This window comes from Pan paniscus, chromosome 8, assembly GCF_029289425.2.
Source record: "Pan paniscus chromosome 8, NHGRI_mPanPan1-v2.0_pri, whole genome shotgun sequence".
Taxonomy (NCBI): Eukaryota; Metazoa; Chordata; class Mammalia; order Primates; family Hominidae; genus Pan; species Pan paniscus.
In genome coordinates this window covers 102,731,990-102,756,420 of record NC_073257.2, presented here as the reverse complement: position 1 = coordinate 102,756,420, position 24,431 = coordinate 102,731,990, and the positions used below count along the sequence as shown (strand labels likewise).

The 24,431-nt window shown below is 37.2% G+C and overlaps 1 protein-coding gene across 2 annotated transcripts in view; it reads left to right on the top strand.

Moving 5' to 3' along the window:
* HTR7 (5-hydroxytryptamine receptor 7) overlaps nucleotides 1-11,322 on the top strand; it is a 143,051-nt gene extending 131,729 nt beyond the window's left edge. Inside the window, exons 3-4 of one of the 2 annotated variants that reach the window (XM_055093122.2) lie at nucleotides 6,391-6,448; nucleotides 7,815-11,322. In XM_055093122.2, coding sequence (XP_054949097.1) covers nucleotides 6,391-6,448; nucleotides 7,815-7,886 — 130 coding nt within the window. In that variant the 3' untranslated portion in view covers nucleotides 7,887-11,322. The remainder of the gene's footprint in view (nucleotides 1-6,390; nucleotides 6,449-7,814) is intronic. The other variant, XM_055093123.2, reaches the window with a different exon arrangement.
* The last annotated feature ends 13,109 nt before the right edge of the window (nucleotides 11,323-24,431 follow it).

Below are 24,431 nucleotides of genomic sequence, written 5' to 3'. Positions count from 1 at the left end.
CTTATTATTGAGCATTTCCAGCACCCTAGCAGATCACTTATACCTTCACCACTCAATAACTGCAAAGGTAACTAATATTCTGACCTCTATTATCATAAGTTAGTTTTCCTCGTTTTTGAACTTTGTATAAATAGAATAATATAATATGTATTCTCTGGTGTCTAGTTTGTCAATGTTTATGAGATCCATTCATCTCGCTGTGTGTAGGACTAGCTGTTTCTTTTCAAAATTGTATGTATTCTATTGTATGGATATAACACAATTTATTCATTTTATTATTAGTAGATAATTGGTTCGTTTCCATTTGGAGACTGTTATGTATAATGCTGCTATGACTATTCTTGCACATATCTTTTTATAAACACAAGCATTCAGTTCTTTTGGGAACATACCCAGAAGTGGAATTGCTGGGCCATAGACCACATGTATATTTTGCTTTAGTAAGTACTGCCTAATAGTTTTACAAAGTGGTTAGACCAATTTATATTCCTAGCAGCAATGCAACAGTATCCTCCAAAAACCTTTTATTTGCCTTCAAAATTAAATCATCTAATATCATTGCCAATTTATGTTAATGAATTTCCCTAAAGTTTTGAATGGTAAATACTTGAGAAAGGGAAGCTTTCATGGTGACTTCTGCCTTGCTGAGGTTGTCAGCTGCCCTGCAGAGAAAAACAGTCAGGAGGTGAACGAATTCAAATAACACCATAGTTATTCATTTAATTCATGGTGCCTGAGGCCCACATCACCCCTGACCTTTCCCAGTTTTACAAGCGAGTAGATTTCAGTTTTTGTTTTACTTGGAATTGGGTTTCTGACACCAGCAACTAAAATAATTCTGCGTAATAGAGAACTTGTACTGAAAGAAACATGGCAAAAGCTCATTCCGTTTTCCCATTTCTAATATCTCAAAGTTTGAATTTTCAGAGTGAACATTTTGCTTCACTGACTGTATTGTGTAACATTTTATACTTATGTACCTACTAATTATGATATAAAGTGTATACATCAAACATTGCACATGTGGACAATTGAGACTCCTGGTAATATTTACCCAGGGTTGCTGCCGTAGGTAGGTCGAGTTTTGGAGACCTGCATGATTTTAGGTGGGGGCTGAATAGTATAAAGAAACATCTATTTCCTTACCGTCCACAACAAAGGTATCAATCCATTAACAAATGAAAAGAGAAAAGCCTCAGAATGAGGGGAGGTGTCTTGCAGATTATTTTTCAGATAACTCCCATTTGCATTTGAAATACTAAAGAATTATGCTGGAGAAATTCACATTCAAGGGAGGTGAACACCTTTGGCAAAATACAACATCATAGCTTATCTTTAGGAGACACCATAAATATCCAGGTAAAAGAAGATAAGTATCAACTACAATTGGGGAGTCAGAGGATCTTTGCATGTAGAAGAAATGTTTATAATCTGGCAAATAGGAGAGAGTAGAGAAGAAGAAAGTTGCAAGAGCTCTATCACCATAAACTGTGCATGGTGTGACAAAGCTCTGGCTTTCCTCAGGATCCTTTTAATTAACTAATTAATTAATTTTGGTGATCAGTGCATTTTTTTACTTGATGAATTTTAATAATTAGAATTATTATATTAGAAAACAATACAGTTCATTTTTGTTGAAATTAGCTTATCAGTCATCTATGAGATAATGCTTTTATTCAAAAAAGTTAACCGACTTTTTATAAAGCAACTTCCCACAACCAATCAGAGTCTGGATACTCTTTTCTGGTAACTTTCAAAAGAATCAGATGAAAGTAGGAAAATGTCCCTTCTTCCAATCCTATTTGAAAAGAATATGCCTGGTTTTCAATGCAATGAATGTCTGGTGTATCTGGGAGTATTAAATTGCTAACTGTGAAGCAGATTTCAAGGTGATTTGGGAAGTTCTAGCTTGCTCCCACCACTAAAATGCATATACCTGGCTAAGAATGGGCTCATGCGCAAGAGCATTCAAGAAATACATTCACCTAAATATGATTAAACCTGTAGGAAACCTAGGCGTCCCAGTCTGCAGGGATCCCCTTCTTCTCTCCTTTGGCACCCTGAGTCATATGTGGCAGAAGGGGGTACTGTCTTTTACCTTTTCCACCCCAGATGTCGGGGACACCGCAGAGCATTCATGTCCTTATTCCACTCTGCTCATTACTTGTCAGCTCACTGAAGTGTTTCTATGTAGGCATCCTCTGCTTTTTTAGGTCACTGCTTGCTGTCTGGTAACCAGTTCCCCCTTCTTGCTGTTTTTCTATTTCTGTTACACAGCAAGGGTGGGTTTAGGCCCTACTTAGGCCATAGATAAGATCAGGCTGTAACACTGAGAAAAATATTACTGCAACACATGAGAATTGTGCTTTAGCACAAGGAAATTCTAGCATAGAAGATACTACAGTGCATCATTGCCCTGAGTCCAGTAGCCATGACCTTCTACAGTGGGGAATTTTTCTCATGTCTCTCCCCTTAGCTCTTGCCTACCACCAGCCTACCTCCCGACAGTGGGAAGGCCTTGGACAGGCCAGTCTCTGCACATCTTGCTAACATGTAAAGTGAAAGAGAATGAGTCAGTTTTAAAGCTGTACTTAATTTTTTCTAAGATGCCATTACTTGTAAGATGCGGCATTGTTCTGTGCACCTCTCTACCAGCAGGGGATTTATTTACAAAGGTGTAGAGGAACCACAAAAAAATGTGCAGGAAGCTGGGGTTAGAATTTAAAAAGCTGTCACTACCTCACCACAAAAGAATTGAGAGGAGGAAGATGTTACAGACACCTGGAAGGGGAGAGCTTTGTTGAGCAGATTGAGTGGGTCAGGTAAGCTCCCAGGAGGGAGCAAGTGAGCAGCCAATGCTCTGCCATTACTCTCCCTCTCCCTCCCATCTCCTGCCAGGCCTCCTCATTGGTCCAACCCAACGTGAAGCCAGAGGGCACAGAAGCACGTCCACATTGTCTAACCATCAGCCTCACAAGGAGTGTGGGAAGTGGATCTGCAAGGGGAAATGAAAGACATCTCTGGGACAGCTACTAAGCAAGAATAAATTCTGGTGATTGAACTATGAGGCACTGCTTTCTTATCACTTAGAATTTTTATTTTACACTTATTGAAAGAGCTCTGTTCAACAGATAAAGAAATGGATTTATTTTTATCTTGCAGTACCTTTCTGGATTTAAAATAACTACATTTCAATGCTAAATAATGGTGTAACATTTTTGAAAACATTTGTGATAGATATTTTTTCCCCAAAGATGACTACAATAATAGTGCTTGTTGCACACATGCTTCTAGAACCTTACTATGTCCACATTAAGAGGGGAGGCTTGGTTTCTCCCCACTTGAATCCAGGCTAGTTTCTGTCTTGCTGGTAACCAAAAGAATGCCTCAGTTATGGTACGGTATGACTTTTGAAGCTAGGTCCGAAAAGATGATGCAACTTCCACCGTGCTTGCTGGAACGCTTGCTCTGAAGCCCAGAGCCTCCATGTTAACTGTCTGACCACCCTATGGCTGCCATGCTGTGAGGAAGCCCAGACTAGCCCAACTCCAGAAGGACTACATGGAGAAGCCCTGAAACTACATGACAAAAGATGCTTTGCCAGTTTCCAGCTGCTCCTGCTTGCTCCACTTCTGCTGTACCGGTTCCAGCTAGTATTCAAGAGCTCATGAGATATTTCTTAACTAGAACCACCCGGCCAAACCCTTCCCAAATTTCTGGTCCACAGAAACCATGAGAGATAATAAACTGCTTGTTGTTATTTTAAGCCACCAAGGTTTGAGGTAATTAGTTATGTACCAGTAGTAACCAAAGTAATTTTAAATACCAGTTGTACTCAATAAATGCTGTACAGTCATGTGTTGCATAACTCAAGGGTGGACCGCATACATGACAGTGGTCCCATAAGATTATAATGGCTATCCTGTATAGCCTCGATGTGTAGCAGACTATACCATCTAGTTTCAGTATGCTCTGTGATGATGTTTGCACAATGACAAAATTGCCTAATGATTGCATTTCTCAGAATGTATCCCTGTCAGGTGACATAGAACCATACCAATAATGCATTAATTAATTGATGACAATATGAATAACCATGACCAAGTTTGTACATGCACAGGCAATGACAACTATGTCATGATATCCTGCTGGCCAACAACAATTGTGAGATGCCATCTATTTTTTTTTTTTTTATGAGACACAGTCTAGCTCTGTTGTCCAGGCTGGAGTGCAGTGGTGTGATCTCAGCTCACTTCCACCTCCGCCTCCCAGGTTCAAGCAATTCTCCTGCCTCAACCTCCTGAGTAGCTGGGATTACAGGCGTCTGACACCATGCCCGGCTACTTTTTATTTTTAGTAGTGACGGGGTTTCACTGTGTTGGCTAGGCTGGTCTTGAACTCCTGACCTCGTGATCTGCCTGCCTTGGCCTCCCAAAGTGCTGGGATTACATACGTGAGCCACTGTGCCTGGCCGATGCCATCTATTTTAAGATGCATCCTGGTGAAAGAAAATGTGAAGAAAATATATCACAAGATTGATAAGGTGTGGTAGTATTTATGTAAAGGGAAGGACAAAGACAATGCAAATAGTGATCTTGTTGGTAAGGCTATTTATTTTGAAAAACTAATATTTTGTAGTTAAGACGACATACTCATTGACAAAATAATTAAATGCAGAAAAAGCTACTAAGAAGACAATAAAATCACAAAAATCTCACCATTCAGCGATAAACTTCCAGATACCTAAATGTATATAGACACATATAGCTATGTGGACATAATGCTTTGTAAATAAGTTTATGCTACATTGCAGGTTAATTTTTTCACACTTAAAAACATGCTGAGAGGTCAGGCATGGTGGCTCACGCTTGTAATCCCAGCACTCTGGTGGATCACTTGAGGTCGGAGTTCGAGACTAGCCTGGCCAACATGGTGAAACCACATTTCTACTAAAAATACAAAAATTAGCCTGGCATGGTGGCACATGCCTGTAGTCCCAGCTACTCGGGAGGCTGTGGCCGGAGAATCACTTGAACCTGGGAGGTGGAGGTTGAGGTGAGCAGAGATCGCGCCACTGCATGTGCCACAGCCTGGGAGACAGAGACAGACTCTGTCTCAAAAAACAAAAACAAAGCCAAACAAACAGATAAACAAACAAAAAACATGCTGAGATGATGTTTCTACCTCAGTAAATAAAAAAACACACACTCTTATTTTTTAATGGTAGCAGAGTATCTCATGTTTTTAACCAATCATCCAGTGATGGAGATTTTGTTGTTTCTTTTCAATTTCGCTTTTATGAATGCTAAAATAATAAGCATATTTATGCATTTATGTTTGCCCTGTTGTGTTATTATCTCTTTGTGGAGAATTTGTAGTTATAAGACTGTTGGATTGGATGGGATTTATTTATCATGGATTACAAAAATAGCAACATTTATGATTATGATATGGATTGACCGACCTCCTGCCAAAATTGTGTCTATTCATACTCTATCAAAAGTTTTTGATAATGCCAAATTTCCTTTCCTTTTGCCAGTGTTAGGCTTTTGACATTTATCTGATGCCAATCTTATGGTTTTAAAAGATTTATTTTTTATTGTTTTACTTATATTTGAGAAAATAACGAAACTGAACATCTCTATTTTTTGATCTACTTTAATTTCTTCTTTGGTAAATCAACTATGCATAGTCTTTGACCATTTTTCTTTTTATAATTGATTTTCAAGAGCTCTTTGTACGGTAGTAATTCTTTGTCCAATATGTGTGTTACTAAACTTTTCTTCTGTTTTCCAAATGACTATAATAATTATGATTCTTTGTTTTGGTTGCCCAGAAATATTTAATTTGTATGTAAATTCATTTTCACTGATGGCTTCTGCCTTTGGTGTCAAGTTTAGAAAGATTTGTTCCATTCTATAGTTTTTAAAAGTGTTTACTCATACTTTTGCTTCACTTTTTACATTTATTAAGAATTTTAATCTAACTGGAATTTATGAAATTTAATTTTTCCCCTACTGTGGCTAGTTTGTTGTCTTCAATTATTTAGTGAGTAATCAATCTGTCCCCTGTGATTTAAAATGCCACATTTGTCATACATTAAATCTCATAATATGTGAGATTGGTGTCTGTTTCTGGGATTCTCTGTCCCTTGGCAATTTGTCTTTTCCTGCGCCAATACTACTCATGTTGTTGCTGTTGTTATTGTTATTACTGCTAAATACAAGGTGTTACTATCTAATAGAAAAAGTGTGTACCCCTCTCTTCTAGTCCTTTCATAATTTTTGTTACCATCTTTGCAGATGAATTTAAAAATAATTTTTGTTAAATTTTAAAATAATCCTGTTGTAATTTTGACTGGCATTACATACAAGTTATGGTCTGTTTTAGAGAAAGAACTAAAGAACTGACATCTTTACAACACCAAGTCTTTCTGTCCACAAACAAGGTATGTCTTTCATTTATTTGACAATTCTTGTGTATTTCTTGGTAAAATTTTGTAATTTTTATCGCTGCACATTTCTTTTTAGTTTTTGCTCTTTGTATTTTTGGTGTTTATTATGATTGCATATGTGGTAGCTTGATTACTGATTATCTCTGGTATGTGAAGAATGATTGCATATTATTGTATATTTATTTTGAAACTAGCTACCTTACTTATTCTCTTAACAGTTCCAGAAGTTTTCCAGGGCTTCACAGAAAATTATAAATTTTTAATAATTATATAAAATTTTATTGGCTGGAAATAATTTTGCATCCTTCCTTTAAATATGTATACCTCTTCATTTCTTTAATTAATAGCATTGGCTTGAGGTTCAGAACAATATTAAATTATTATGATGATCTAAGACATCTTTATTTCTGACTTTAATGGAAATACTTCCATTATTTCTTCCCTGAGCATAGTGCTGGCCTTAGATTTGCAATATGCATTTAAAAAATATATTCAGGTGGGATATATCCAATCCTATTTCACAGTTTGTTATTTTTAAAACCAGGAATAGATTTGGAAATAGACAAATGTTGTTGGCAGCTAAGAAAGTATATTAATTGACCTACTAATATAATATTATCTTTGCAGTCTAGAATGATTAATACGTTTTTGCAATCTAAAATCCTTTCAGTGTCTTATTTAATTCTATTTCCCACTATTATGTTTAGGATTTTGGGTGTCAATATATTTATAAGTGAGATTGGTCAGTAGTTCTCTTTTTGTTTAATAAGATTTGGCAATAGTGTCATGTATTGACACATTTTTGAAATATTCCTATTTTTCTATAAATTGTTCCAGGCTCATTAGAGAAGTTTATTTATATAAGTAAACAAATGTTATTTACTTTAAAATTTGCTCACAAAATTATCCTACCAGATCTTTTTAATAGGCGCCTTTTAAAAAGCTTTTTTATTTTCTTCTGGCCTTGGTATCAAATTAAGACTTTTTCTAGCCTATTCTTATTAAAAGTGTATACTCTTTCTTTTGTATTACTCTGTAAGTTATCTTCATTTAATTAATTTTGTGTTTGTGCTTCTTTAAATATTTATTTTAGCATTAAATATTAATTCAAAACATTATATGGTAATATTTTGGTAAAGGATGTATTTTTCAAACAGCACAACAAGTAAGACAACAACAAAACACTCAGCCATGTTAGCCACATCTGAGGTAAATTTTAAAAGCATGTAAGCTACTTCAATTTCACAGCTGAATATTGTTGTATATGAATTGTTCTAGATATGCAAAGCTAAAAAAAAAAGGCTTTTTCTCTCAGTAAAAATCATGAATCCCTATATCCCCAAATTTCCTATTTCTTAAGCCAAGAAGACAAACCAAATTCTCTCTGTATTTGTCTACATGCAACAACAAGACCTCATGGGCAATTTCATAAAGACCCGACTGACTAATGTGGACTGATTCTGTTGTGGCCTGGTGCTTTATGGAGGCTGAGAAGTTACTACGTAGAGGAAAAGAGACAAGCAACGCGGAAGGGGGAAGGAATGGCCTCTGCTAAATCCCAGATCTGAACTGACTGTAATGGAAACCAAACAAGCAACAGAAGCCTGAACTAATGATCTAGTTACACTCTTCCCTTCCTCCCTTTCTCTTGCAACAGAAGGCACCACTCTCCAGGAAAGCTCATACTGTATCTAGAATTTCTGTACAGATTTCCTCAAGGCACAGTTAGGTTCATCGATATAACTTTAACATGAGCACTGTGTTGTGTAGTGCTCAGGTATACTTTCTTCTGTTTGCTGTTACATTAATGCTGAAAACACAATTTTCTAAAGCTGAAATGGAATGTGTATCATATGAAAAGATTCTATAATATTTAATTGACTGAAGTACATAATTAGTATTACTATATTTTAATAAACATACATCTAGGCATTTGGCCTAAGAAAATAATCAGAAATAGGGTAAAGATTTATGTACAAATCAACTTATCTTGACATTATTTGTGTAAATCTTATAAAGCCATCATCTGAGAGTAGTGTTGTGAACAGAGAAACACATATCAATAACAACTGAATACAATTTTAAAACACTGTAAGTTCAGTATTAATTAGGTTCCTTTGGTTACAGGCAACAAAGAATAATTGTGGATAACATACAAAAAAAAAAAGAATTATTTGGAAGGATGTGGGTAGTTCACAGACATGAAGGAAAAGCTGAATAGCCCTTATGAAAGATAAGTATGAGGCTGCACTAAGGGTGTAGGTTTTAGGAACACATAAAGGATTTTTACAGGGTGCTACCATCAAGATGAGCCAACTGCAAATACTTTCCTTTCTTCTGTCACTGTACTCAAGATTCAAATACCTGAGAAAGATCTTCCAAATAGCCTTACCAAGGCCCTATGTCTACCATTTGGCCAAGGGAACATAGGTACCTCGAGTTAACAGTTTTATCAAGACTTCATAGCATAGGAAATGATAGCAGAGACTATCTCTGGAACACAATGAACTACATTCTTGATTTCCCTTGCAGCTAGGTGGGGACCATGTGACTGAGTTCTGGGCAATGGAATGGGGGCAAAAGTGATGTACGCCACCTCTAGCCTGGCCCATTAAACTCCTGCAGATCCTCCATGCTCCTTTTCCTTCTTCAACTCAAGGCAGGTTGCAAAAGGATCAGTGCAGGGCTCAGAGGCCCTGCAGGATGTCAAATCCACCACACAGAAGGAGCTGAGTTCTCTATGTCATCACATGGAGTCCACCCTCTGTACCACCATTGGACGGAAAGAGACATGAGAAATAAACTGTAATGATGTTAAGCCACTGAGATTTGGAGGTTCTTTATTTCAGAAATGGGGCTACCCTAATATTCAAGGGTGTATATTTGACAGACAAAAAACAAAACAAAAAACCAAAATTTGATTCTATAATTTCTGTACTTGCGTTAAAAAACCTCAGTGAGGAGGTTACATAGACCATGGTAATTTTTTTTAATTCTCCCGTCTAATTCCCTCACACAGTTACTCCCACATCTTATCCTTCAAAATTCTCAGAAAATTTATCTTCCAGTCCTGCCCACATACCTCTTGTTCTTCAACTCCAGCCTCACTTCTTTCCCTCTGAATCTGCATCACAAAAGCTCAAATAATCATCAGGCAAAACAGAACTCCCCTTCGAGGGTGGGAGAAAGATGAAAATTAAACATCTGTCAGATAAAGGGGAATGTCAGAGAAAGGGAACATTCATGCATTAATAATATTGTAACATTTATGGCAATGAAAACTTGGAAACCACCTGAACGTCAAACATTAAGGAAGTAGTTAAATAAATTATGGCATACTTGTTACTGGTTATAAGAACAAGACAGATTTAGTCACTGTGCTCATGGAGCTTGTATACTAACAGTAATATATTATGTTCATCAATAATCATATTTTGGAAATAAAGTTAAATAATATGAAAAAAACAATTTCCAATGAACTTCAGGTAAGAAGCTACATATATAGTAATTTAATACCAATTTAAAAATGTATGTATGTATATGTACATATATGTGTGTGTGTATATATCAAACTGTTAAAAGTTATTATCTCTGGATATTGATATTACAGGTGATTTTTATTTCCATTTTATACTTTTTCATATTTTCAAAATATTATAATAAGTACATTTTTAATAGTAAGTGAGATTTTCAGATTTTCCTTATTCCTTTTCTGATTATTTTCCAAGTGTTAATAGAATATATAATGAGAAAAAAACATCAATCAAGTCACAGTATTTGATATCATTATGAACTGAGAAACCATTTGAGGAGTGGCTTCCTGGCTTAGTAGATTTTTGCTTCCAATAACCCTGTGGGCCTGAATTAACCTACTTGTAATGACTTGCCTACTGTATTACTCTGTTCTCACATTGCTATAAAGAACTACCTGAGACTGAGTAGTTTATAAAGAAAAGAAGTTTAATTGACTTACAGTTCTGCAGGTTGTACAGGAGGCATAGCTGAGGAGGCTTCAGGAAACTTACAATCACGGCAGAAGGGGAAGGGGAAGCAAGCACATATTCACATGATGACAGGAGAGAGAGCAAAGGGGGAAGTGCTACACACTTTTAAACAACCAGATCCCATGAGAACTCACTGTCACAAGAACAGCAAGGGGAAATTCCACCCCTATGATCCAATCACCTCCCACCAGGTCCCTCGCCCAACACTGAGGATTACAATTCAACTTGAGATTTGGGTGGGGACACAGAGCCAAACCATATCACCTACCAAATAATATCTTTGGCTTTTGTGTAATATTTTAGACATTATATATCAGTTTCATAAACACATACTCATACACATGATCCAACTGCATTTTTGCAACATAATGGATTATTTGAAAACACAAACAATGTGCGTATGCTTACCTTTACTGTGACATCAAAGACTCTAATGCCATTGAACTTACCTGTTTTCAAAATAGAAGTACTAAAATTTCATCAGGTGGTTTTTAAACAAGCAAATTTATATCCTTAAAATATGGAGGTGAAATTATTAATAACACTAGGCAATTGTGTTCAAGTTTATTTAGTAAATCTGCTGTGCTTTCCACTTGTTAATATGGAAATCTATAGAGATATTAAAATGCAATTTACATTGTGTTTAAAGAAAATGACTTTTGCTTAATACAATACAAAGTCGTTGAAGGCTAATCCCATGGCATATGCCCCTCCTTGAACTACCAAATACCATTGAGAGGAGTGAGTGAATTATTGTAGGTGATTTTAATTTAGATTATTAAAACATTTCCATAGACATAGAAGTCTGAGTTGATTAAACTTTAAACTTATCTGATTAAAGCACTTATTATATTATAGTTGAAGTTACAGGAAAATATTTCAATTGATTGGATAACTATGAATAAATAGGGAAGGATATGACTTAGAAAGTTTGTTTCAATTATTTAAGTGATTGCTATATGAAAGAAATTAAGAAACTGAAATTGTCTTGACATTGTATCAAATTGCCAGACAGAAGTTTTGAAGGTGAATAATTTTCTGATGTCTATCATGCCATGAATTTAAAAATCTATCCGAATTATTTTTTGAGATAGTTTATTTAGTTTAAGAAATAATAAGAGAAATAAAAAATATGAAAATTCAACCAATAGAAACATTTAAGCAGTTGAATGTTATTGGCAGTCTCTAGCTCATTTCCTCAGTTGTTTTTAGAGAAGGCTCCCAGCAAAGGTGCCTAAATGAATCTCAGAAAAGGGAACATGAACTATATTTCTACTGGTTTGATCTCAGACTTGTAATTTCCATTGACAGAGGGAACTTTGTATTAGATTTTGGAGGTGGGTGAAGAAAATAGTACTTCTTGAGTATTGGCCCAGTGCTCAGTGTTTTATGGGTATTACCTCATTTAATTGTCATCCCCAAATCTATAAACTCTTTTTTTTTTTTTTTTGAGATAGAGTCTCGCTCTGTTGCCCAGGTTGGAGGGCAGTGGCACGATCTTGGCTCACTAAACCCTGGCCTCCCAGGTTCAAGCGATTCTCTGTCTCAGCCTCCTGAATGGCTTTGTTTAGTGGAGTCCTATTTTACATAGAGTTTAAGTTTTAGTGTCATTATATGAAATGAAAATCATCCCCCGTCTGAACTGCTCTTGAAAATTATTTAAATTGTCCATCAAGTAAACAGGGTTTCAGGTATTCAACTGAGGTAGACTGGTTTAATAACCATGTACCATAATATACACTATAGAATAAGCAGTTTATATGCAAATGAAAATGTTAAACAATTTTAAGAGAGAGAGAACAAAGAAAAAACCCTCCAGTGCATATGCTTATTTAAAGGACTGGCAGCACAATTCAAATAATAAATTTCTGTGCTTTTCCCATCGCCTTACATTTAAATAATTGATTAAAGTCATAATATAAACACTCATGTGATGTGATTTAAATAAATTCTCTTTTTACTGAGGAAGGCAGAGGCTGTGAGTGGTTGCATCAATTCTCAAGAACATATAGGAAGTGGTGTAGGAGCAAGTCGAAGGCTGCTTTTTAGATTTTAAAACCCAAGCTTCCTCCCAACTCCCAACATGCCATGCTGCCATGTCCCATTGCATCAGACTATGATCAATTCAAGGACTTTCCTCTAGCACATAAGATCTTTCTTGTCACATGACTAAAGAGCTGCTCACAGCATATTATGTGCAGCTATACCATGATCCCCCACTCCTGCCATTCTTTCATTTATTCCACAAACATTTATTGAGCAACAACTTTGTGCTGGCAATTTTCTAGGCACCAAGGATAAAGCAATGACAAAATTTCACTATCTTTCTTGACTATGCACATTATTCAGCATTTGGAAATGTATTTAGTTTCTAATCCTTGTGTTAATCAAATAGTCATTTATAAATAGAAAGCTTTAAATTTTCCTATAATTTTTTCTATGTAAAAAAACATGCTTTACATGGTGGTTCAGTAAAAATAAAATGTTGGTCTGGTATTCAGAAGAGCTCCTTTTGAGGCTTAACTTGATAATTTTATTAAAAGCTTTGATTCATTGGTCAATTTTACTTTGACTCTCAATGACCTAACACTGAAGAACTTTCATTTATGAAACCAGATAGGCTACTTCTTGGGGTTGGAAAGATAAAATATGACAACCAACATGTAAGGGCCTCATAAACTATAAAATGCAACACAAATATAAAGCATTAATAATATCTTTGTAAAGTTATTCCATGATGTATGTCTAAGCCCTGGGAGATGGTAAACATGGTGGGTAGGAGCCCAAGGCATGAGGTCAGACAGACCTGGGTTGGATGCCTGCCCAACCACCTGCTGGCTGTGTGACTTTGGGCAATTTTTTAAATCTCTCTGCCTAACTTTCTCATCTGCAGCATATGGATAACAATACCAACCATTTAAGAGTGTTTTAAGGATCAAAACAGATAATACATAAAAAACAATTAAGATCATGTTTGGCCTATAGTAACCCCCCCCCCCCCCCGCCACCGCCAAATGTTACTTATTGTTGGTTTTACATTATTCTATATAGATATCACCTGGTGTTAGCATTATGCTTGAAGAGAGTGACCAAGAATCCACTATTTGTGTAAAGGAGAATTCTTATTTTTAATTCTATTTCAGTGCTTCTCAGCTTCAGTGTAAGATGAAAACTTTTGTACTTTTCCAGAGAGCTTTATGCCTGCAAAACCGGTACTGGGTGGTAGCAATGCATGCGGCAATGATGAGGAGTTGTGGGATAGTAAAGTCCTAGGTGCTGATTTCAGAAGTTGTCACAGAGGGCAGCACTTGCCTGCCTGGGGAATAACACACACCAAGTACAAAGTAGCAGCTCAAAGTTCTATTATGGGATAGATACTTCAGGATGGATCCACAAGCAACGCCTCAACTGCTGCTGGAAGAGCCTGTCTTGTTATTTTCAGTGGTTGACTTAGCCTATGGTCCACAGAATACTAGAAGGACTGGAAGTGTTGGAGGGGCCCTGAAAGTACTGCCTGAGATGATGCTGTGAATGTGCAAGGGACTCTATGGTGTTGCTCAGCTAGGGAGGACTCTGTGAATCAGGGGACACTGGGGAGGGCTTAGGCTGGTATTTCTTTCCAGTGACTGCAGTCTGCGCTGAGAGAGAGCTACTCTGGAGCCCAAGCTACTTCTTCCGTGGCCAAGTAAAGTCTGTTTTAGTCTTGAGGCCTGGAGTAATAAACCATCTTCTCTCTTTATTAGGAGCCCTTATTTTGTTTTTATCTCTTAAGTTCTGTAGTTGCTCTTCTTGATTAATGAGCACAATTAGTGGACAGTTTTCCATTTAAAGTGCTGGCCTCTTTGGAGGATGTTTAACAGTGATAGGCTATTGTCAACTCAAACTGAATCTGGGAATTATGCTTCTTGACCCAAAGCTAAGAAGCTAAAACTTCCTCTCTGCTGTGAAATGAATTAATTCAGGTAGATGGACTAAACAGAGGTGGAAGAGCAAGAGAGAACATCTTTTTGGGAGAAATCTACTTAAATATTTTCTGCATGCTTAAGTTAACAACTGTAAAACTGTACACAGATCTTATTACAACTTCAATCAGTTATTCTCATAAAATTGTTGGCATCTTCATAAAGTCATGTATTAAAGAACTCTTCCAATTATTGTGACTGGCATATTTGCTCTAGGTCTATACTCAACCTGCTCTAGATGTCAAGAGTTTTGGAGTCCAAGGAGGAAAGTCCAGTTAATAAAGCTCATTCTTTTTACCTCATGTGCAGCACTGCCCCAGCCAGTCTCAGCTGCTACCCATTAGTGACACAGCTCTCAGTTCCCAATGACAGCCTGACATTGAGCAATTTGTAGGCTGCCATTTCTAATATCTCTTCTTGCCATCTCTTCAAGCCTTGTCCTTTTTTTTCAGGTACCTGGGGAAGTTTGAAGTGAATTGATAATGTCAGGCATGGCTATAGATTGGTTCCACAAAGATTATATGAAATAAAATTCTTAAACTACATCATTCAGGTCTGCGAGAGCCTAAAATTGACTATCAGCTTTTTAAGGACAGAAGTAGGGTTTGTTTCTCACCCTTCTTCCTTCCTTATGTAGGATTTGAGAAAATTTCTATTAACTTATTCTAAGCCTTCCTAAGTTGCATGATTATAAAGAGGAGAGGCATGTGGGCCATGTCTGTTTTGGTGTTTTATTTCCTCCAATACTTTAGGGAGGCAGAGGATGACTTGTTTTCTTAGCACCGCTGCTTTCCTCTTATGAGGGTCCATGTGTCCTGATGAGAACAGGAAGAGAAAAGTTCTAGTTTGAGACCCTTACTGTGAAATCTCAAACAGATCACTTTCATTTTTTATCTACATATAATGGGAATAATAGATGTCTGCTTCAGAGTGCAGAGTGTTATTAAAGCATCAAAATTGATAATAAATATGCAAGCGACTTATAAAGTGCCATACTTTTATAAAGGGTTGGTAGTACCTGTCATTGATACATTTGTGGAATAGAACTACAGGGAAGTGTTGCATATTTTTCCTTCTGGGGAAAAGGATGCTGTATTTTCTTACTTGGATATAAGACTAATTATATTAGATGATTAATAAGTCTACCTAGACGTAGATATGGCAAATCAACCAATACTTCATTGTTTTTTAAGCCAGCATTTTCTAATAAAAGAGAACAGTTAAGGAAAATTTATAAAAATGGTAGTATTTTTTTGGTGCTCCTACTATATGCTGGATGTTTAAAATGAGTTATTTTGTTTAACCCTGAAAGTAAGTTTATCAGTAAGATCCTATTACCTACTTTTTTTTATATGGGGAAACTGAGACATAGAGAGATTAAATCACTGGTTCAAGATCTCATGAGCGATAGAAGCAGGATTTAAACTGACTTGAGACTCCATGCTCTGAGCCACCAAACTTTCTCTGCACATACACTGTGAATTGTAATCAAAATGTGCTAAATGTTTAAATCACACTTATAGCGTTTCTGATTAAGTGTGTTCTTGTAAAAGCATTTTTGCTCTTCTTTCTTCTCTTAAAACATATAAAAAGCAATAAAAAGAATGAAAAATAGGAAAAAGAGAAGCCTGTTTATATTCAAAGAAACAAGAAAATGGCCACAACTCCAGCCTGCAATCTATGAGGTATTCCTGCCCCAAAGTGTATTCTCGACCTGAAGAAGTAGGAACAGGACAGCAGAGGCATACAGATTTTCCTCAAACCTGCAGCCCCATCCTACAATTCTAAGGATTTGTAGAATATCGATGGCTGTGTCAGGACTCAGGTTACTAAGTGAGGAATACCCCTGTGGAGTTCCAGTTTAGTGATTTTCAATGGCAGGGATGGCATCTCTAAAAAAGGAACCTCACTGACACTATTTATGGTCTAAGATCCATCTCACCAGGAGCAGTATGGAGAGCAGGGAAACCATGTTCATCTACCCACAATATAGAAAGGACTTGATTGTCAACTGCACTAAAGCTTCAAGGGCAAAGCATTAGGTCCCTCCATCTGCAAACTTGCCCTCTGGCAGATCTCAGCAGCCATGCCTTCCCTCTCTGCATCTATGTTGCCCTTGCCATGGCTCCTCAGGTCCTGGTGCAGGCGGAGGCACTGGGGAAGGAGCAGAGCAGTCAAAGCTGTGATTTTAATCTTTGCTCTGCTTTTGGCTGTTCTGTGTAGGTACTGGAAATATGAGCAAGAGGATGAATGTGGGTAATCAGAGCTTAATTGATTGTCTGACTAGTGGCACAGATTGGTTTTGAAATGCTGCCATACTCAAACTCTAAATCCCAATATTAGAATTTCTTATACACTTAACTCTGTCTCCTGCATAATTTGCAGCATGAGTCATCCCCCTTTTTTCTCAAGCATCCCTTTCAGTTACACATCTTTTGGTCCTAAATAATTTTGCCCTTGTTTATTCCTGGTTTCTTATTTGCCAACTGTCTTCATTACCATTTCAGTATTTCACTTGGGAAGAGGAGATATTCCACGGTGATGCTGAACAACACTGAGCAGAAGTGTTGCCTCCATCAATTTTGCTCCTATGGGAAACTTGAAAAAGACAGAGAAAGGTCTGTCTGTTTCTGGGAGTGTTGGGTCTACAACAGGAACTATATATATTTCAATCTCGTTTTATTTGTTTTATCAGCAAAGAATGTTAAAGACAAGCATCTCTGTGAGGTGGATGAAGGTGTCCAGATGGCTCTTTCCTTTTATTCTCATTAAAACTGTTAGCTTAACATGTATATATATACACTCAAGAGCTTCTTGCCTACCGCGTAGGTAGTGGCAGACTTGGTGAAACTGTGCCCACAACAATAAACCTCAATTTATATTGTAAATGGCCTTAGATCCTCTTGCCCACATTATTCCTTAGCTAATAGTTGGCCCCATTTAAAGAGGAATTATTGTTTTCATTTTAAGGAAGTAGCCTAGAGAATATATCACAAAAAGAATTACCCTAAAACATACGGTAGAGTTCAGAAAAATAAGTTTGAATGTTTTCAAAGAAATCATGATGTTTTTCTCTAAAAAGAACTCAAAGGGTTCTGAGAAGAAAATATAATACATAAGCAGGAAGTTAATAGTGTGCCAGTAGAATCTAAGGAAGAACTGCAAGAAAATAAAATCATTATAGAGATGAAACATACTTTAGAAGCAACAAGAATAATGTAAATGCTGAAGACACAGATAAAGATAAGGGTGCTGGATAGGCTTCAGAAATCACAAAAACAAAATGGAAAAGACAAAGATATTTAAAAGATTATAAAAGGTGATCAAACTGGAAGACAGAGAAAACATCATCAACATAAATATAGTTGACTTCCTGAAGAAGAGAAAAGAATAAATGAAACAGAAAAAGTATTCGAACATATTTATTCATTCAAGGAATATTTATTGGAAGCCTATTATGTTAATTTAGACATGGGGCAAAAGTATTTAACAAAAATATAATAAAAGACAACTTTCCTGAACTAAATAAAAACATGAAATTACAGATTAAAAATACCAATTTATTCTAGAAAGCAAAAATTACCTTAATATAGTAACTAACAGTAAAACATATGTAAGCTAAATTACTGAATTTTAGGAATAAAGAAAATTTCAATGGTCAAACAATGAAATCCTGTACAAGGGAAAAATATGTTTGGCCTTGAGCTTGGGCTTCTTTTTTTTTTAGACAGTGTCTCGCCCTTGTTTCCCAGGCTGGAGTGCAATGATGCTATCTCTGCTCACTGCAACCTCCACCTCCTGGGTTCAAGTGATTCTCCTGCCTCAGCCTTCCAAGTAGCTGGAATTACAGGTGCCCGCCACCACACCCAGGTAATTTTTTGTATTTTTAGTAGAGATGGGGTTTCGCCATTTTGGCCAGGCTGGTCTCAAACTCCTGACCTCAGGTGATCCACCTGCCTTGGCCTCCCAAAATGCTGGGATTACAGGTGTGAGCCATCGCACCTGGCCCGGGCTTCTTAATAGCACTACTCGGTGCCTAAAGATAATGGAACAATAGTTACCAGTAACCCAGTAACTTGGTAATTCAAATGGTAAGTTACAAAATAGACATTCTAAACTTCGTAATGTCTATAAGCCAGTCTTGAAAAACTGACTTGATGACAAAATTCAAACATAAAGAGATGAATGATGATGTCATGATGTGTGGAGTACTGGTGGAATGTTTGATAACAGAGACCAAACCAAAATGGGGAATTATGACTGTAGGACAGATCATAATGCTGTAAGACTTGGCAAGGTGAAATAATCATATAACTAATAAAAAGTGTGAATTGAGGGAGGAATGGTGGAAGGAAGTATAAGTGTTAATTTCCATGTCTTTCAAAGGATTACATTAATAAATATTAACTAAACATAAAATAGGTTAATTGAAAAGGAATCCGAAGCACAGTTTAAAAAACAACCCTATGTGTTTTGTTTTGGAAACTGTATTAGTCTATTTTTACACTGCTATAAAGATACTACCTGAGACTGGGTAATTTATAAGCAAAAGAGGTTGAATTGATTCATAGTTCCACATGGCTCGGGTGGCCTCAGAAAACTTACAATCGTGGCAGAAGGCAAAGGGAAGCAACCACCTTCTTCACAAGAAGGCAGGAGAAAGATAGAGAGCACAGGGGAAACTGCCACGTTTAAAACCATCAGATCTCATAAGAACTCTCTCACTATCACAAGAATAGCAGGGGCGAAACTGCCCCCATGATCAAATCACCTCCCAGCAGGTCTCTCCCTCTATACGTGGGGATTACAATTAGAGGTGAGATTTGGGTGGGGACACAGAGCCAAGCCATATTAGAAAGTTTTCATAAATTAAATCTCTTGTAAATCAACATTAATTTGAGATTTAGTAAGTTTTCAGTTGCTCTTCAGTACCTTCTAGTAAGTTTTTAAAAATGTACAGTGACAAATTGCATCTTGCTCAAGACGTAGGCTTTCAAATGATCTCTGAATATGAATATTACATATAGTCAAAATTTTCTCTGAAAATCTCATAAGTGCATGGCAGTGAAAGTCACTTGCTGAGTGAGCTCAACACAGCCAATTTAATCTCCAGCTTTGGAGGAGATTGCTGATTTTTCAGTTGATTACTGGATAAACTTAATGCCTACTGTGGTCTTTGAGGTCATATTATGCAAAGAATATTTTTAAATACCAGAGCCCATATTCAGTGCAGTGAAATGCTTGCATTGTAAAAGGTACACTGTCATTGAAAGTGAATGGAGAACAATAGATGAACATCTCATTCATGCTCATTGTGTGAGGTGAATGTAAGTTAAATTGTCTACATTATATAAATTTTTAATTTTCCTCTCTGTCTCTCTTTCTTTATCTGTCCTAGTGTATGACTGTACATGTGTAAGTTAAATAAATGCTTAAATAGTATGACTCCACTGAAATATTTTTATTAAAAATAGCAGGTAATAGAAGTCCATTCTGCATGTCTGTCATCTATCATCTTTCTATCCATCATTGATTTTTTTCTATTTTTCTATTGTTATATGCACATCTTAATATTTATCCTCCATGCATTCTTTTATGTGTGTGTGGTATATATTTATGTAAGTATGTGTATCTGGAGAGAGATATGTGCTTGTGTGTGCATGTATGTATATGTGTGTGTACATATATGTTACACATATGCTTATGTTAATACCTATATCTACATGTAGAGAGATATTGATTTAGCTGTTTTATCTGAAATGATGTCCACTACGTGTTAACAATGCTTATTTCCAGTAGGTGGGATTTAACTATCTCATTTTTTTCTCTTTTTTACAATTTTTATTTTACTTTATGTTCCTGGATACATGTACAGAATGTGCAGGTTTGTTACATAGGTATACATGTGCCATGGTGGTTTGCTTTACCTAACAACCTGTCATCTAGGTTTTAAGCCCCACATGCATTAGGTATTTGTCCTAATGCTCTCCCTCGCCTTGCCCCCCATCCTCCAACAGGCCCTGGTGTGTGTTGTTCCCCTCCCTGTGTCCATGTGTTCTTATTGTTCAACTTCTACTTATGGGTGAGAATATGTGGTGTTTAGTTTTCTGCTCCTGTGTTAGTTTTCTGAGGATGATGGCTTCCAGCTTCATCCATGTCCCTGCAAAGGACATGATCTCATTTTTTTTATGGCTACATAGTATTCCATGGTATATATGTACCACATTTTCTTTATCCAGTCTATCACTGATGGGCATTTGGGTTGGTTCCATGTCGTTACTATTGTAAATAGTGCTGAAATATACGTACGTGTTCATGTGTCTTTATAGTAGAATAATTTATATACCTTTGGGTATATACCCAGTAAAGGGATTGCTGGGTCAAATGGTATTTCTGGTTCTAGATTTCTGAGGAACCGCCAGACTGACCTGCACAATAGTTGAACCAATCTACATTCCCACCAACAGTGTAAAAGCATTTCCACTTCTCCACAGCCTCGCCAGCATCGTTTCTTGACTTTTTAATAATCGCCATTCTGACTGGCATGAGATGGTATCTCATTGTGGTTTTCATTTGTATTTCTCTAATGATCAGTGATGATAAGCTTCTTTATCCTGTTTCTTGGCCACATAAATGTTTTCTTTTGAGAAGTGTCTGTCAATATCCTTTGCCCACTTTTTGATGAAATTTGTTTTTATCTTGTAAGTTTGTTTAAGTTCCTTGTAGATTCTGGATATTAGACCTTTGTCAGATGGGTACATTACACAAATTTTCTCCCATTCTGTGGGTTGTCTGTTCACTCTGATGCTAGTTTCTTTTGCTGTGCAGAAGCTCTTTAGTTTAATTAACTCCCATTTGTCAATTTTGGCTTTTGTTGCAATTGCTTTTGGTGTTTTCGCCATGAAGTCTTTGTCTCATTTTTTTCTTCTACTATTTAGTATTGCTGGAATTGTTTTATGAGAATTAACAGTTTTATGAAAATAATTCATTCTTTTCTACTCTTTACACATAAAGAATCATACAAAATTAACCTACAATATGTTAAGCCATTATATCTACAGGTGCACCTGCACAAATGCTGCATTTTGTGCTTAGATGACCAGAGAGCTGGCAAAAGCTGGTCAGCCAAAGAAATGGGTTTCGGTCTCTATTCCCTGTGCTCCATCTCATCTGTTACACTTTTCTGTTGATTTCTCTTGTTGAGCTGGCTATCATTCCTAAAGATGCATTGTTCTTGTTGCTTCTTGGGCTGCAGTCCTGGAGGTGACTGACTCACACTAGGAAGGACTCACTGTCTGTTTGTCATTATCAGCTTCCTAATCCTTTGTTCTCTGTTTTCTCACTTTCCTCTTCCTATGCATTTATGCTGCTTCTGCCTTTTTCCTCCTTGTTTTTCTTCCACTTTTCTCTACTTTTTCTGTAGTGCCTTGCACTCCATACTCTGACCTCCATTTATTCCTTTCGGACTTTTTCTTCCATATAGTCATCCGTAGGATGGGGCCATACACTGCATTCTTAATTTTAAAATTCAATTTAAATTTAATTTTAATTCATTTTGCCGGGAAGGGTTGACATTGTGACTCTGCCATCAGAGTTGGTCTCCTGTAGAGAAACATTCTCCATCCTGACTTCCAGGAATAACTGAAAGTATCTTTAGTAGACACTACAGGGCATGGGTATCAAGAAGGAAGGCTGTGTGCTGACTTACATCAGTGGTCTACCGGGTTCTCAGGCCTTTGGACTTAAACTTAGCCATGCTACCAGGAGCCCACGGTATACAGCTTACTGATGATCTCTCTTGGATTTCTCAGCCTCCATAATCATGTGAGCCAATTCTTCTAATAAATCCCCTCTTACATATCTATATCTATCTTATTGGTTCTGTGTCTCAGAGAACCCTCACTAATACAGATTTTGGTACCAGGTATCGTCCTAGAGAAATAGAATTTTAAGGATGAGTTTTCTTAATTGGTTTTGGAGTTTCCTGGAATTGGCTCCCTATCCAATTAGACCTAAAAATGCTAAGGACTCTACTTCTAATAGTACAAAGTGCCTGGTGTGAACTGTTTACAGAGACATGCAGAATAAATGCATTTGATACTTTTAATTCACCATGTATAAAAGGCAAGCAACTTGGTGACTTGGCATGTGATATTTTGAACATTTGTGGAAAACCAAGGAATATAATGATATTGGTTGGTTACTCCTAATGTTGCTGGACGAAGCAATGAAAGAAAAGGATGAGCTTATGAATTTGATTTACCAGCTGCAGCTGTGTATAAATAGCCTAAGAGCTTCTGAATGTGCCCTGAGTTAGAATCTTCTTTGCTGTAGATATAGGGCTGAAATTGCTGAAAATCAACACAAGCCCTTGTCATGCAATTAGCTGCATTACAGCAAAAGTTGAACTTCCAGCCTCACAGGGTGCCTGCTGTTAAAGAGAGGGCATTGGTTGGGAAAGAATGGGATCCTGTAAGTTGGGATGGGGATGTGTGAGAAGACTCTGATGAGGCTGGGGACATTGAGCTCTTAAATCTCCATAAATCTTGTTTGCCAGTGGAAGTGGTCTCTCCACCTTCCAAGGCAGTGGCGTTCTCACCCACAGTGGTATTGGCCTTTCCATCTCTTTCTGAAAGGATGATCTGTGCATTGCCTATGGAAAAGGTTAGTGGCCTCCCTTGAGGCAGTTGCCAAGAAAGACAATGCTGATTCTCCTCAGGACTCATGCCCACCATCCCTCTTTGTAACTAGACTTGAGACCCAGCAGGCCCCTAAAAGTGATGTAGAGAGTGTGACCCATGAGGAGGTGCCCTATACTCTGATAGAGTTTTCTAATTTATATAAGCAGGAAAGGGGGGAAATATATGGAAATTGATACTAAAGGTGTAGAATAATGATGGAAGGAATAGTGGGATAGGCTGAATTTATTGATATGGGCCTGCTAAGCAGAGATTCTGCATGTAACATTGCAGCTCAGGAAGTTAGTAAAGGCAGTAGCAGTTTGTTTGGTTGGTTGGCTGAAACATAGATCAAAAGATGACCCACTGAGGGCAAGTTGGATAAGCCTCATCTCCCTTTGGTTAACATAAAGGAAGGGATTTAGAGGCTGAAAGAGACTGTAATGCTAGAGTGGATTTTTTATGTAAAACCTACTGGCCTACACTGGGAAGGTCCAGATCGATCTTTCACGAATACTTTGAGAAACAGATTTGTAAGGGGAGTTACAGCATCCTTGAAGAGCTCTGTGATTGCACTTCTCTGTAGGCCTGACCTTATGGTGAGAAGCTGTGTCACTCAATGGGAAAACTTACATGCAATGGGGATAACTGGATCTGGGGTGGCAGGGGCCAAGTGGTGGTTCCCAACAGCAAAGGTAAAGTGGATGTAGTTATTGTAATGAATAGAAGAGGCAAAGCAACAATCAGAATAGTCTGACTCATGTAGACCTAAGGCATTGAGTAGTCAATTACGGTGTTCCTAGATATAAAATAGGTAGGAAGCCTATTAAATCCTTACTTTACTATATAAGCAGAACATTTTCAGGTCAAGCAAACAAAAAGTCTAACTCCAATAATAAAAACAGAGAATCACGGCCCCTCAATTAGTTCCAGACATGAGTCAGTTTAAAAAACCCCTTGAAAGCAGAGGAGACCAGGTCCCCTCCAGGAAGGACCCTGGTACACCAAAAATTTGTACTGATAATGTTTCCTTTAGCTTTCCCCCAAAGACTTATGGCATTTTGCCAGGGTAACTGTGCCCTGGGGAAAAGAAAATAATCAGACCTTTGGGGACTATTGGACACTGGCTCTGTACTGACAGATTCCAGGAGACCCAAAATGTCACTGTGGCTCGTCAGCAAAAGTAGGAGCTTATGGAGGTCAGGCGATCAATGGAGTTGCAGTTCAGATCTGCCTCACAGTGGGTTCAGTGGGTCCCCAAACCCAGTCTGTGGTCATTTCTCTAATTTTAGAATGTATAATTGGCACAGACATACTTAGCAGTGGGCAGAAT